The sequence below is a fragment of the Pelobates fuscus genome, chromosome 2 (assembly GCF_036172605.1).
Source record: "Pelobates fuscus isolate aPelFus1 chromosome 2, aPelFus1.pri, whole genome shotgun sequence".
NCBI classification, from domain to species: Eukaryota; Metazoa; Chordata; class Amphibia; order Anura; family Pelobatidae; genus Pelobates; species Pelobates fuscus.
The window spans coordinates 189,245,329-189,257,994 of NC_086318.1; the positions used below are offsets into that span (position 1 = coordinate 189,245,329).

Below are 12,666 nucleotides of genomic sequence, written 5' to 3' on the forward strand. Positions count from 1 at the left end.
CAAAACACAATCTCATCCCCCTACAACAGGCAATTGACAGATTTATTTGGCAGGATAAGAGACACAGAGTAGCCCGCAACATATAGCCCCAAAACTAGAGGAGGCCTGGGTCTACCCCACCTACACTTCTACTACATAGCCGCCCAGATGGCACAAATAGCCCTATGGCATACCCCCCCAGAGACTAGAAGGTAGAAGATCTGGAATCAGCACTTATGAGATCCGATCTCCCACAATTCTACATCTGGACACCAAAGGAGCACAGAGCGCTCCCGAGATCGGCGTGCCCAGCCATCACCAACTCAATTCAATTATGGGACAAATATGCCCTCAAATACGAACTAACCTCTACGACCTCCCCTCTCACCCATATATACAGTAATAGGGCTTTCACTTTAAAGGCCTAGAGCACGCCGGCCTCCAGAGGGTGTACCAACTATACACGGGCGACACGATAATCTCCTTCCCAGACCTACAATCCTGAAACCAGCCAACTTCTTTCAATATTTACAACTGAAACACTATGCGGCCCAAGCGACGGTGAAAACCGCCGCTAAAACCAATCCGACTTTCTTTGAGCGCATCTGCCTAGCGGAACAATACCAAAGAGGCATGATCACCCAACTATACTCCCACCTCTGTTCCACCACACGGGTATGGGGAGAACTGCAATACACCGACAAATGGGAAACAGACTTGGGGGAATCCCTAGAGGGAATAGACTGGCAGGATATATGGGAAGTCAATACCAAAACCTCCATCTGCGTCACGATGCATGAACAGGCATATAAAACAATGCTCAGATGGTACATTACCCCGGTCCAATTGTATCACATGAAAAAAACACCTACAGATCTCTGTTGGCGTAACTGCAGAGAAAAAGCGACTTACACCCACATGTGGTGGTTCTGCCCCACAATTAAACTTTTCTGGAAAGACATCCAAAAGCTAATATCACAAATTCTACATAGACCGGTAGACCTAAACCCATGGACATTCCTGCTGGCCAGGCCCCTCGATGATTGGCCTTGACTAGAACAACAATTGCTAAACAAGATAGCATTAGCAGCTAGAAAAGCCCTAGCCCAAACGTGGTTGCAACCTACTCCTCCCCCAATGACTACAGTGCTCAAGATTAAACAAGATTAAAGAGTGTCACCTCATGGACAAATTGACGGCCCAAATAAGAGGCTCTATGAAAACATTCACTAAGACGTGGGAACCATGGGAAAACTACATAGACGACTAGTAAATCACAAGAGACGTCCAAGACCTCCCCCCCCCCTTCCTCCTATACCTCCCCCGCCTCTCCCTACCCCCCCCCCCCCTCCTTTTTGTTTCCTGTTTTTCTTTTTCTTTTTCCCCATCACTAGGCCGAGGTCACCAGTATCCCGGCCTATAAGTTCAACACGCCAAAGCCACTGCAATACGATGGCAACTTAAATATACTGTTAAGATATACTATTTAAGTTTTACGTTACCGATTGTTGTTCTTACTGTACTGTTAAAACCAATGACGGACGAGCCTTTAATACAAATGATGTAAATGGAATGTCATGAACACCGCATGAACCTCCTAATGGCAACATATACGCTTCAAATTGACAATGCGGCTTCTGCGCAAGCCATATGACTGCATAGCTCAATTTTATCTGTCATTGACAAAATAAAGAATTATAAAAAAAAAAAATATTATCACAAAGGGTTGGAGTAACCATTTCAATTTGAATTCCTGGCAATTCTTACTCAACCATGGCATTGTTTCCTAGTAGCAAAAGGACAAATGTGGTAATCACTTGACAATCAAAATGCACTGAGGATGATGGGGAGAAACATGCCCACATAAACTAAAATTAGTCATGCAATGTTATTTTCATATGTCTACTGCATCCAAAAAAACATAACTGTAAGTATTTTATTATGTAATTACTGAGATCTGTAATGCTGAAAACCTTTTTAGGATGTATGTTCTGAGGTGGATACATGCCTGATCGAAGGACTTCATCTCCTGCTGACATACTGTGATGTACAAGCTCTGGCTCACGATCCCAGATTTTCCCAGGTTCTTCATTCAAAACGAGAATTTCAACAACACAAAGTTCCATTTAAAATGATGGTATGTTGTTGTTGTGAATGTATACTTCTTTTTGATGTGTGTCAATTTTTTTGAGTTATGTCACCTTATCTGTAGCCACTGCTGGCCACAAGTGAAATTTAAACAATATAAAATAGAGATAAACTGAAGAATATAGTGCATTTATATGAAGCAAATGAAGACCCCTGTGAAATGAAAACACCCTGGGAATGACCTGCCCTGAGTCACCAGTGCATATCTTATACCAACTCTGAGGAAGGGGTCCTAGTTATGCAAACACAGCTAACACATATACAGAGATAACACAGATGAGGAAATATTTCAATTACATAAACTGAAAAATAAGATAAGGAAGGATAACCAACTATGTAATGTAAAAAACAATTTCTTATCCAAAGGAAAAGTTTGTGATCAGAAGCAGAAGCCAAATTGCAATAGGGCTCTGGGTATGCACATGTTTCTACAGGGGAGATACCAATACATTAGCCTACTCCAAATAACACATGTCGAGGAACTTTAGGAAACGAGTACCTTATTCTCTACAGTGCAGCAACAAACTCACAGTAAGAGCTGGAATGCAAAAATGCAGTTAGGTCTGATAGTGAGCAAGAGAAAAAGCAGGAGCAGACCAAAAAATGAGGAATCATCTGTAGTTATGATAGCTAGTTTCACCATATGTGTATCCAAAAAGAAGAAAAAATAAAATATGAATGACAGACTTATCTGGACACATGAGTAGATGTGTTTTGCTGCTCTACTTAGAACAGAGTTAAAAGTGCATGAGAATCACTAGAGCTGTATGCCAGCAAGAAATTCTTCCTTTAGAACAAAGCTCAGTTTTAAGTTATCTTTACGTTTCCTTTCATATGCCTCAAGGTTATTTAGGTACTTAACATGACTTTTCTTACTTCATGAATTCTAGATGTGATAAAGAGATCTGTCCTAACTTCTGTTTAGATTATATGAATTGTAATTGTGTGAATTTGCACATACCACAGAATTTGTTACGATTCTGTCTTCTTATTTAAGATTGCTGAACATGAAGTAGAGTGCCACCCAGGTTTCCGTATGTACCTTCACACCACATCGACACCAGACGAGGTACCACCAGAAGTGGCTTCCTTCTGCAATATACTTTACTTCTACCAGGACAGAAATGGTTTGGTAGAACAGCTCCTAGACAGATTTGTACATCAAGAGAAGCCGAGATTGCATGAAGAACATCTACTGCTAAAACAAGTAATGCCTTCACTTTTTTAACAAGTCTGATTTTTTTTTATTTTCATTTTATAGAAATGATTTTTTCCAGGATGTCTGTAAGAGAAACAGTTTTACAAGATAAGTATAAATGTAGAAATAGAAAGAGTGCTTTTTTATTTTAGATTCCTTTTTTGCATAACCACGGAAATATATATGTCAATGTGGTAGTAATTATCTTCTTTTCTTGTCTCATATTTAAAAATTTCATTTTTTTAAATTTCGATTTGCAAGAAAGGAATAGTGTTAATTACGTAATGCACACATCAAAGTTAAAGTGAAGATAAAATCTTGATTGGAAAGTCTAATAGGCTTTGCCTCTTTTCAAATATAAAATATGTAGGGATTGTCCAAAATGAAGGACCTCTAGACCTTTGGACCCAGCTTGCTTTTTATTTATTTATTTTTAATTATTTAAGCAAAGTGTGCCATTGGTAACAGTTGCCTTTGCAATTCCCTCACCATAATGGTTTCTTCCAATTGCTAACCGACATAGACCTTAATTTAAAGGAATACTACAGTGTTAGAAGTACAAACTTCCCTAGTTATATAGAGGATCCCTCCTTTTTAAAATAAAATTAAGAAAATAAGTTTTACTTACCTTTTCTAGGACTGAGGCTCCCTTGGTGCCGCTCATATCTCCGCTTCCTGCAACATTATCAAGGAGGCATAGCCACCTCGTGCAATGGTTCAATCCAATGCTCATCTTCATTTTTTATTTAATAGTTCAGTCTTTCTTAAAAAATAATTGTGAAATGAACAGCTTTAGACAGTATAATGTCTTGAAATATTTCACACAGGGCCTGAAATGTTAGTATGAAAGCAAAAAATTTTAGTATGTGATAATAAAAAAGGTACATAACAATTGTCATATATCTCACTTATATATATTTGCAAGGACCCTGAAGGCATTACTAGCAATGCAGCTTATTAAAAATAGAACATAATGTAAAAAGAACGCCTGCATTTGAGCATCATGCCCACATACAGTAAACATAGTTACATCATTTATTTCTAAAATAATGGGATTTAAATTTGCTATAGCAATCTTTTTCAATCACTGGACTGGTAATGCTAACGGGGAAATGGTAAAAAAAAAAAAAGCCATTCACTCCTCCCCCTTCCTGACTGTAGGAATAATATGACTCTTTGAAACTTGCTGTACTGTTTGAAAGCAGATGACGAGGTTACATTTTCAGCAAATATACTGCCATGATATCAGTAACTTGTGGCTTCTGGCAGAGAAATATGTTCTTCTATGGGCTGGTATTCATAACTATATATACTCGATGTGGGTATTGCAGGGATAAACTTTGTGATATTTTGATAATTACTGGTCTACTTTTTAAATATTTTGATATTTTAGCAGATATTTTAGGAGTTTGATAAATAAAATATTTTACAAGTTTATCCAAAAATATTGCTTCATTTGAAAATTTTATCCAACAATATTAAATTTGAGGCCTTTATCTGACATTTTTCAACCAACCTTTTTTTCAAAGTTGACAAAAAGTTAAAACATATATAATGATATACATATATAGAAATAGATTATTAAAATATGTATCTATGGGGCGGGGCCTGACAATCATGGTGACTGGTTGTGTTTCTTGGGAGCTCCCAGGAACACACTAAGGAAATCTCCTATTTTGACTGAAATAGCCAAAACCGGGCATCAAGTGACTTACCCCTAACTATATGTGAAGAAGACCCGACTTGCGAATGCTTCCACCAGTCACTTCGAGCACTCCAGACACCGAGCTTCACTGAGGCCTAGTGAGCGCTGAGGAGGGGAGAGGCGGCCGCTCTCCCAGACTGGCGCGACCGGAGTGCGGAATATGCGCCTGGAGCCCTGCTACCCCCCCCCTTTGGACCGGCGGGGGTTATCCCGGTCCCTACCCTGATGGCTCCCAAACCCTATCTAAGAGCAGCACCAGAGCCGCAAACACCCGCGAACATGGCGGAGCACCATCTAAGATGGCGGACGACACGTGTCCCCACACTCCTGGAGGGGAGATACCTGATCCATGCTGGCGCCTAGAGGCAATCTTCGACGCCTTCTGGAGAAAGCTGGAAAGCAGGCTGAAACCCAAGGAGACCACGAGGCACCTCCTGAACCACCCCGCTACTCCCCGAAGCGTCCTACTGCACACACCACGAGCCCGACATACCGGAGACAGCGACGACGGCCTAAGCGACGTAAGGCAGTAAAATCAGCCGGCTGGCAAACTGCAAAGCTTCCTAACCCCAGCAACATGCAGCAGGAAAAGCACAGGGTCAGGGAGAGGAGTAGAATTCAAGTGCAGCTTTACGTTATGCAGGAGTCTCCCCTGGCTGACAATCTAAGGAGCCAAGCACCCTGGGACACTAAATTCCCTATAAGAGGGATAGGATGATCACCAAGATGGGCCTCTGACCCCAGCGCCTACCCAGTCTGGGGTACCTGGGCAGTACTGGACTTCATACTTGCCATACTTGTATAATCTACTAGAGTTGTGCCTCACACTTTCTTTGCTTTACCAGGTCCAGAGGGTAATGCAATCTATTCTGCTGCCAATCCTACAACCTATTCTGATGGGGGGTTGGGGCTGTCTGGGGTGGTAAACTCTACTGTATCCCTTACCTTACCATGTCTATCTACACACAGTACCTCTCTCTTATCAGTAAGGGGATATGTTATGTTATGTCATGTCATGCTTGTTAATTAATCTACTTTTACTACTCTCATGTTTCACCAACGTTACTGCTACTATATAATATAAAATTGTGCATTGCCTAGCGATTACCCTACTTGTTACTTATGCTAAGCAGCTCGAGGATTGCCTTTGGGGTACCTCGAGCCAGTTTGTGTCCATAATATGCACTGCAAAAATAAAAAATTCAAAAAAAAAATATGTATCTATATAGAGATATTTTTTTTTCCCCATTAATCATCTCTACTACTCCAAATCACAAGTCAAATAAAACTATTCGGCCATTGTCCATTTCAGTTGTTTCTTGACTCGGTCACAGTTATTCGGAGTTACGGAATTCAGACAACTTTCTGAAAATTCAGACAAGTCTCATGACCGGTGTATAGTCGCCATATGGGCTAGCGGAACCTTGGACAAAAACCCCCCACATACCTAACCCAATAACACACTGACACCTGGTATATGGGAAAATTTGTCCACAGCTTTATTAAATAATTTATATAATATATAACGATAATATTGCTTTAAATAAGTTAACATATAAACATGGGTCATTGCCCCCACCTTCCGCCCCTCTCATCCGTATCCTTCTTTTTAATAGAGGGCAATGACCCCCAACATAACAAATACAAATATATAACGACATTTTCCAACCTCGCCAACTTGAACCGAACAAGTGCCAACCATAAGTAACCATGGCAGGGGTATACCCGGATACCCCTGCCCCACCAGGTTCTGAGCCACCTCCAGGACTCGAAACCACCATTGACCATAATTCCAATTTTTTCCATGTTCCTCACGTTCCTCATAGGGAGCCTATGTCCTCTCTCTCAGCTCCCTATCCCGCCGCTGTGAAAAAACGGGAAACTCTTATCTAAACATAAATATATAGGGAGGGTGGGCGGGACAAACTAAACCGGGTAGGAAATTAGAAGTGAACCTCACAAAATGGCTCCTCCCTTAAATAGCCAATCCCACATATCCCATAACCCACCTGTCCTGTCTGTTCCTCCTGGGCCCGCCTCCTAACCCCTGTCAAGGCCCTGTTCCGCTTAAGCTGTGCTTTGGCTACATGGGGCTACAATCCATTTAAAAATAATTTACTTATTGAAAATGTGTTTTCAAATTTTCTGAATTACATTTTTTTTGCAGGAGTGTCTCGATAGCATAGTACAACTAACAGAGTTGGAAGGTAAAATCTTAGCTACCCTGCAAAATAATGACTCTCTACTGCACAACTTATCTGTCACTAAAAGACTGGGTGACCTTAAACTGGAGCATGAAGAAGTCACAGAAATGTATGTATCATTTTCTTTGTAATATTATCTGTCATGAATTACATTTTGCTGGAAATGTGCTTTGTTAAGATAATGCTGTAAACTCAGATACAAAATATCACTGCCACTGTGAATTATTTTCAGATTCTTATGTAAATCCTTTTAATATTATAGTCACGTTGAAGATAACATACTTACAAAATAAATAAATAAATATATATATATATATGACATTTTTATTTTTTTAAGGGATATTTTTAAGTAGCAGAACAATGTTAGCTGAGTGAAGCTGTTTAGAATCAAATTCACTTTGTTTATGCAGTCTTAACCACACCTCCATTGGCTGAAATAGGAAAAATATGAATTTCATTTTCACAGCACAGTCTGTTTCCTTTAAGTGCTTATTTCTTTCTCTGTCAATTGAACTTGGGAGGATGATGTAGGCATTAGCAGACAATTAACAGAGTAAGCAATTAAACCATTAAACCTGATTAAACTAATCAAAGGCTTTATTAGTTACACCAGGTATGCTTGAGCTTAAACAATTGAAATATCTAAACTGGCTAGAGGTTTGCTAAGTGTCACATTTGACTGCATGTTAGAATTTTATGGCTAGTAAGACCTAACAATGTGCCAGGTAGGTGTAGCATTTACAGTCTCTTTATACCAATGAAGCTGTGTGGGACGGAGCTTCTGTGCTCCGACCGAGTACCTTCGCTCAATCAGAGTGATGCCGGGAGCCGGAATATGACGTCATATTCCGGCTCCCGGCATCACTCTGCGGCGCGCGAGGGAGCTGAGCAGAGCGCCCAGGGGAAAGTGCTCCGTCGCCAGCCGTCCACCCAGCAGCCCGTCTGGATTGTCCATTAGCCGCGAGGCTAACAAGACATTTGCCCTGGGCATTTGGGGGTGACTTTATTTGCCGCCCCCTGGAAAATGCCGCCCAAGACAAATGCCTTGTTTGCCTCGCGGCTAAAACGTCTAGCAATAATAGTGTGAGAAGTTTTAAATAATGAGAAGAATTTTTTTTTAGTTGATTATATTTTGAAATTACATTTCATAATTTTGCAGCAAACGTACACTATTGAATCCTAGTAAATCAATCTGTATGTAGTTCTATGTTTAAATAAACTCTTCCTTTCTGAGTATAGTGCCTTAGGACTCTATTTGCAGTGATTAAGTTGTTAAACTATCTTAATATAATTTTGAATAGTACATTCAGCTATCGGATTTGTTATTTGATTGACTCAAAGTGTAAGACCGTATTATTAAATTAACTCTGAGATTGCAGATTCTGTTCATGCTCATATTTTATATCTGTATTGTGTACACAGGGATTTTAGAAATAATTTCATTCAGTTTTAAAAGACCACTCCACCGTCTGCTTTATGGATAAGGAGTACCCTAGTTTAACCCCAATTCATAAAAGTGCGGATTTCTGTGAGAAATCAGCACTTTTATAAATTAATTAGGGAACTCCCACCTGGCCGTCAACCAAGCAGCCAGGGAGGATTCCTTTCTACTTCCATTAGTTCCCCTGAGCTAACGGCAGTGGCAAGCACACTCTACCCTTCCCCCACAGACCTCAGACCAGCTCCTCAGCTTCAGCTATGCATGCCCGTGCACAAGTCTGTAGGCACGTGCACTTAGGACCAAGTCAGAGGCTTCTCAATGAGGAGAGCTTACAAAGATTGTAGTCATAAGAACTGCAGCTTTTGTAATCTCCTTTACACTATACTCCCAATGAATACATACATAAAATATGTATATGTATTCATTGGTGTGGGGATATTTATGGGATGATAATAGTAAACAGTTGAGAATTGCCCACTATTTCAATTCTCTCAGATCCCAAAGATCGTTATCATGTAAGTGAAATGTATTCCATATAAATAAAATCACAATTTGTTATAAAAATAAATACAATTTATTGTGACAAATTAAATAATAATAATATGTAACATGTGTGATAATAATCAATGAATATTTAGTATAACATGGTATGCAATACAATGGCAATACACATTCCAATGGTTAACATAGCAATTGTCAAGACAAGATTTATGACGGTGCTTCACAGAGAAGGAAAAACTTTCTTTCACAGATCGCAGCAAAAGGCCATAAAACTTTAGCTAGCAGTTAACTGAATAACTGAGTAACCCTTTCAATGCTGGTTAGATCTTTCTGGACATATAAGATCTATTCTCATGTAATTTTAAATAACATAACATTTAAACCAGCTCATTAGTCATTTCCTGGAACCATCCAATAAGAGTAATCTACCATGTTCTATAAGCAGAATTTTAAATTTGACTAAACAGATATTTTATCTTATTTTAGAGCAAATCAATACACCTGGATAAATAACATGATATGCTAACATGTGATTGTAACCACATTAATATATAATTATTCTTTTCCAACCTGCAGAATGGGATGCTATAACTATATATTCTTTAGTAACTAAGATTTCTAAATATCGAAATCTGATCGTGATTTATGCAGTCATATATCATGCTATTAGAAAATGTTAATTAATTTAGATTAATTAAATGAAACCAGTATAATTACCAGTTAGGTAGATATTCTCATCATATGAGTAGGTAGTCTCAGGAACTTGTTTGGATTTCTCGCTCTGACTCTGCTTTTCTTTCTTAGCCGGCGATCCTGACTTCTTACGATCGCCTCCACTGCTCACTTCCCCCGACTCTTTGACTTAGCCCCTCTCTTCCCTTTGTCTTAACTTTTTAAAGAGAAAAATTCTCTGTTCGTCACTAGGTGATAGACCAATAGAAAACTGGAGGTGTGGTTACCTTCCAGATAGCAATTTAAGTATTTGGTCTATAGAGGGCAGTCTCATCCCACTAAACATTCCTATCCAGGAAAGCGTTAACTTTTCCTGGTGGCTATTCTGACGTTATTTAGCTTATCGTTATGGCTGCCATAATTTTAAGTTTACTTGTCAGTTCAAGAGTTTCTTTGGATTTTGCCCAGACAGTGTGTCTCCAATTCCTGCTGTAATTTCTAAAATGACAGTTAGAAACTTAGTCTCACCTTTCACCTACAATGGGAATCTTGTAAAATTTAGAAAGTAAAATTAATTACTAATCTTCTCTGTCAGTAATGTCTGGGTTTAGAATTATTTCTATTCCATTAACATCTAGGCAGAGCATCCATCCCCCTATTTTACAGCATATCACTTGGTTTGTTTATACAATGCATTCTTTAGCTCCGGCTAGGTTAGTCACAGAAAGGATAGAATTTTTTTCTGTCTTTGTCAGTTTGAAGATATCAAAATGGAGTCTGCTCTGTTCAGAGTGATTCTGACAATATACATTTTAATTTCTATCATAGCACAAAATGTCTGCCGATATAAATACCCTGATATTGGGGGTATGTCTACTAAACTGTGGGGGGTTTTGGTTGTTGTTTTTTTAAAGTGTGAAGTGGTCCTTCAAAACTTGAAGACCATCTTTGACTAAATTGTTTGATTACTTATTAGGGGAAAGTTATTGCTAATTTACTATGTATCATCTTTTTGTTTTTGGCTGACTAAAACTACTTTGGCAGTCTGATCTCTTAGAGTTCATTAATTTTAGAGAAAATTAATAAATTGGTGTTGCTTTGCCAGGTATGAGAAGATGACTTCTTCAGAACAAAGCTTGCTACATGCTCGAGAGGGGTTCCGTGAAATCGCTGTCCGTGGTGCTATAATGTATGAAACAGCACGAAGGATAAAACAGCTTTACCCAATGTATGACACAAGCTTCAGTCAGTTAATAGGACTGTATAATTTGTCGATTGCACATTCAGAAAGGTGAGCCTTGATGCTTTTTTATGTTATTTATTTATTTTATTTTTTTAAAGCATATCTTTAACCACATTCCTTGTTTGTTTTTATAGGTATTCCATCAAGGGAGTAGTAAATTGTGTGACAGCCAACATATTTTCTTACATCTCAAGGTCATTGCTGGAAAAAGACAGAATGGTGTATGCTTTGTTGGTAGCATTTGAGGTAATAGTAATAATAATATATATAAATATAATATATAGTAATACTTAATGTTATTAATATATCAGGAAGTATTACTTTACTGAGAGGGTAGTGGATGCATGGAATAGCCTTCCAGCTGAAGTGGTAGAGGTTAACACAGTAAAGGAGTTAAAGCATGCGTGGGATAGGCATAAGGCTATCCTAACTATAAGACAAGGCCAGAGACTAATGAAAGTATTTAGAAAATTGGGCAGACTAGATGGGCCGAATGGTTCTTATCTGCCGTCACATTCTATGTTTCTAATATTTTAATATAATAATATATATTTCAACATGGGAAGAAGAAAGCATAACCAGTGCCATTACATTTCATTTCTGTCTGTCAGGTGGAAAGTTCCTTAGGTCGAGTAATGTGTGGTGAGCGAGAGTTTGTCCTGTCCCCTGACATATGTGTGACCGTACTACAGAGATTGGGTAGTAAGGCCTCAGAATCACGGCAACAAGCAAAAAATCCTTTTGACTGGATGACAGAAGAGCAATTTAAGAATGTGCAGGTAATTACATAAAACGCTAACTATATACTGGCTCAAAGCAAGTAAATAAAATATACATTTACTTAGAATACATATTTATTTGTACAGTGACTGCAAACATATACTAATGTGAAGCACAAGGTTGAGTTACAGAGGATGGAAAAATGAAAATACCCCAAAAATATTAATATCTAGAACATAAGGATCAGGTCCTTGATTTCCCTTCGGAACAGCTGACTTTGTGTAGTGGGATTTGTGTGATGTTACACAATACACAAAGACAAAAAGCTGCAGCTATTTGGAGAGGATTGAAATCTAGTTTTGGGCTACTGGACATCTGGTTCTCTTGATATTTAGATCTGCGTTATTGGGGAGGTCACTAAAAGCATTAGGTTTCATCCTGGTGTTCATTAAACCACTTGTAAATATGTGAGGATTGTGTATGGGGCATTATTATATTGAAATATAGGAGGAGGATGAATAATTAGTGTTTGCAATTACTAACAGCTAAGGCATCAGTTCTATCCATATGATTAACTAATATGTACCATAACCCCTTGCTGGGTAAATATGGGAGCATTCTGAGTAACTAAGTTAAGTTCAGATGTTGTTAAGATCTGGCAATTGCAACATCTGTATGTATATGTATATATATATATTCTCATTTTCTCATTTCATTTATCTATTATGTTCTTCTTTTTATTTATTTTTATATATATTCTCATTTTCTCATTTCATTTATCTATTGTGTTTTTCTTTTTACTTATTTTTATTTAATTAAACTTTTATGATGGTGTCTTCTTCAGCATTTTGTAAT

General features: G+C 38.4%; 1 protein-coding gene across 1 annotated transcript in view; it reads left to right on the forward strand.

Moving 5' to 3' along the window:
* Positions 1-12,666, forward strand: part of LOC134586252 (dynein axonemal heavy chain 5-like) — a 260,789-nt gene that overhangs the window by 226,456 nt on the left and 21,667 nt on the right. The window contains exons 87-92 of the mRNA XM_063441744.1: positions 1,961-2,116; positions 3,125-3,334; positions 7,198-7,343; positions 10,954-11,139; positions 11,226-11,337; positions 11,703-11,870. Coding sequence (XP_063297814.1) covers positions 1,961-2,116; positions 3,125-3,334; positions 7,198-7,343; positions 10,954-11,139; positions 11,226-11,337; positions 11,703-11,870 — 978 coding nt within the window. The remainder of the gene's footprint in view (positions 1-1,960; positions 2,117-3,124; positions 3,335-7,197; positions 7,344-10,953; positions 11,140-11,225; positions 11,338-11,702; positions 11,871-12,666) is intronic.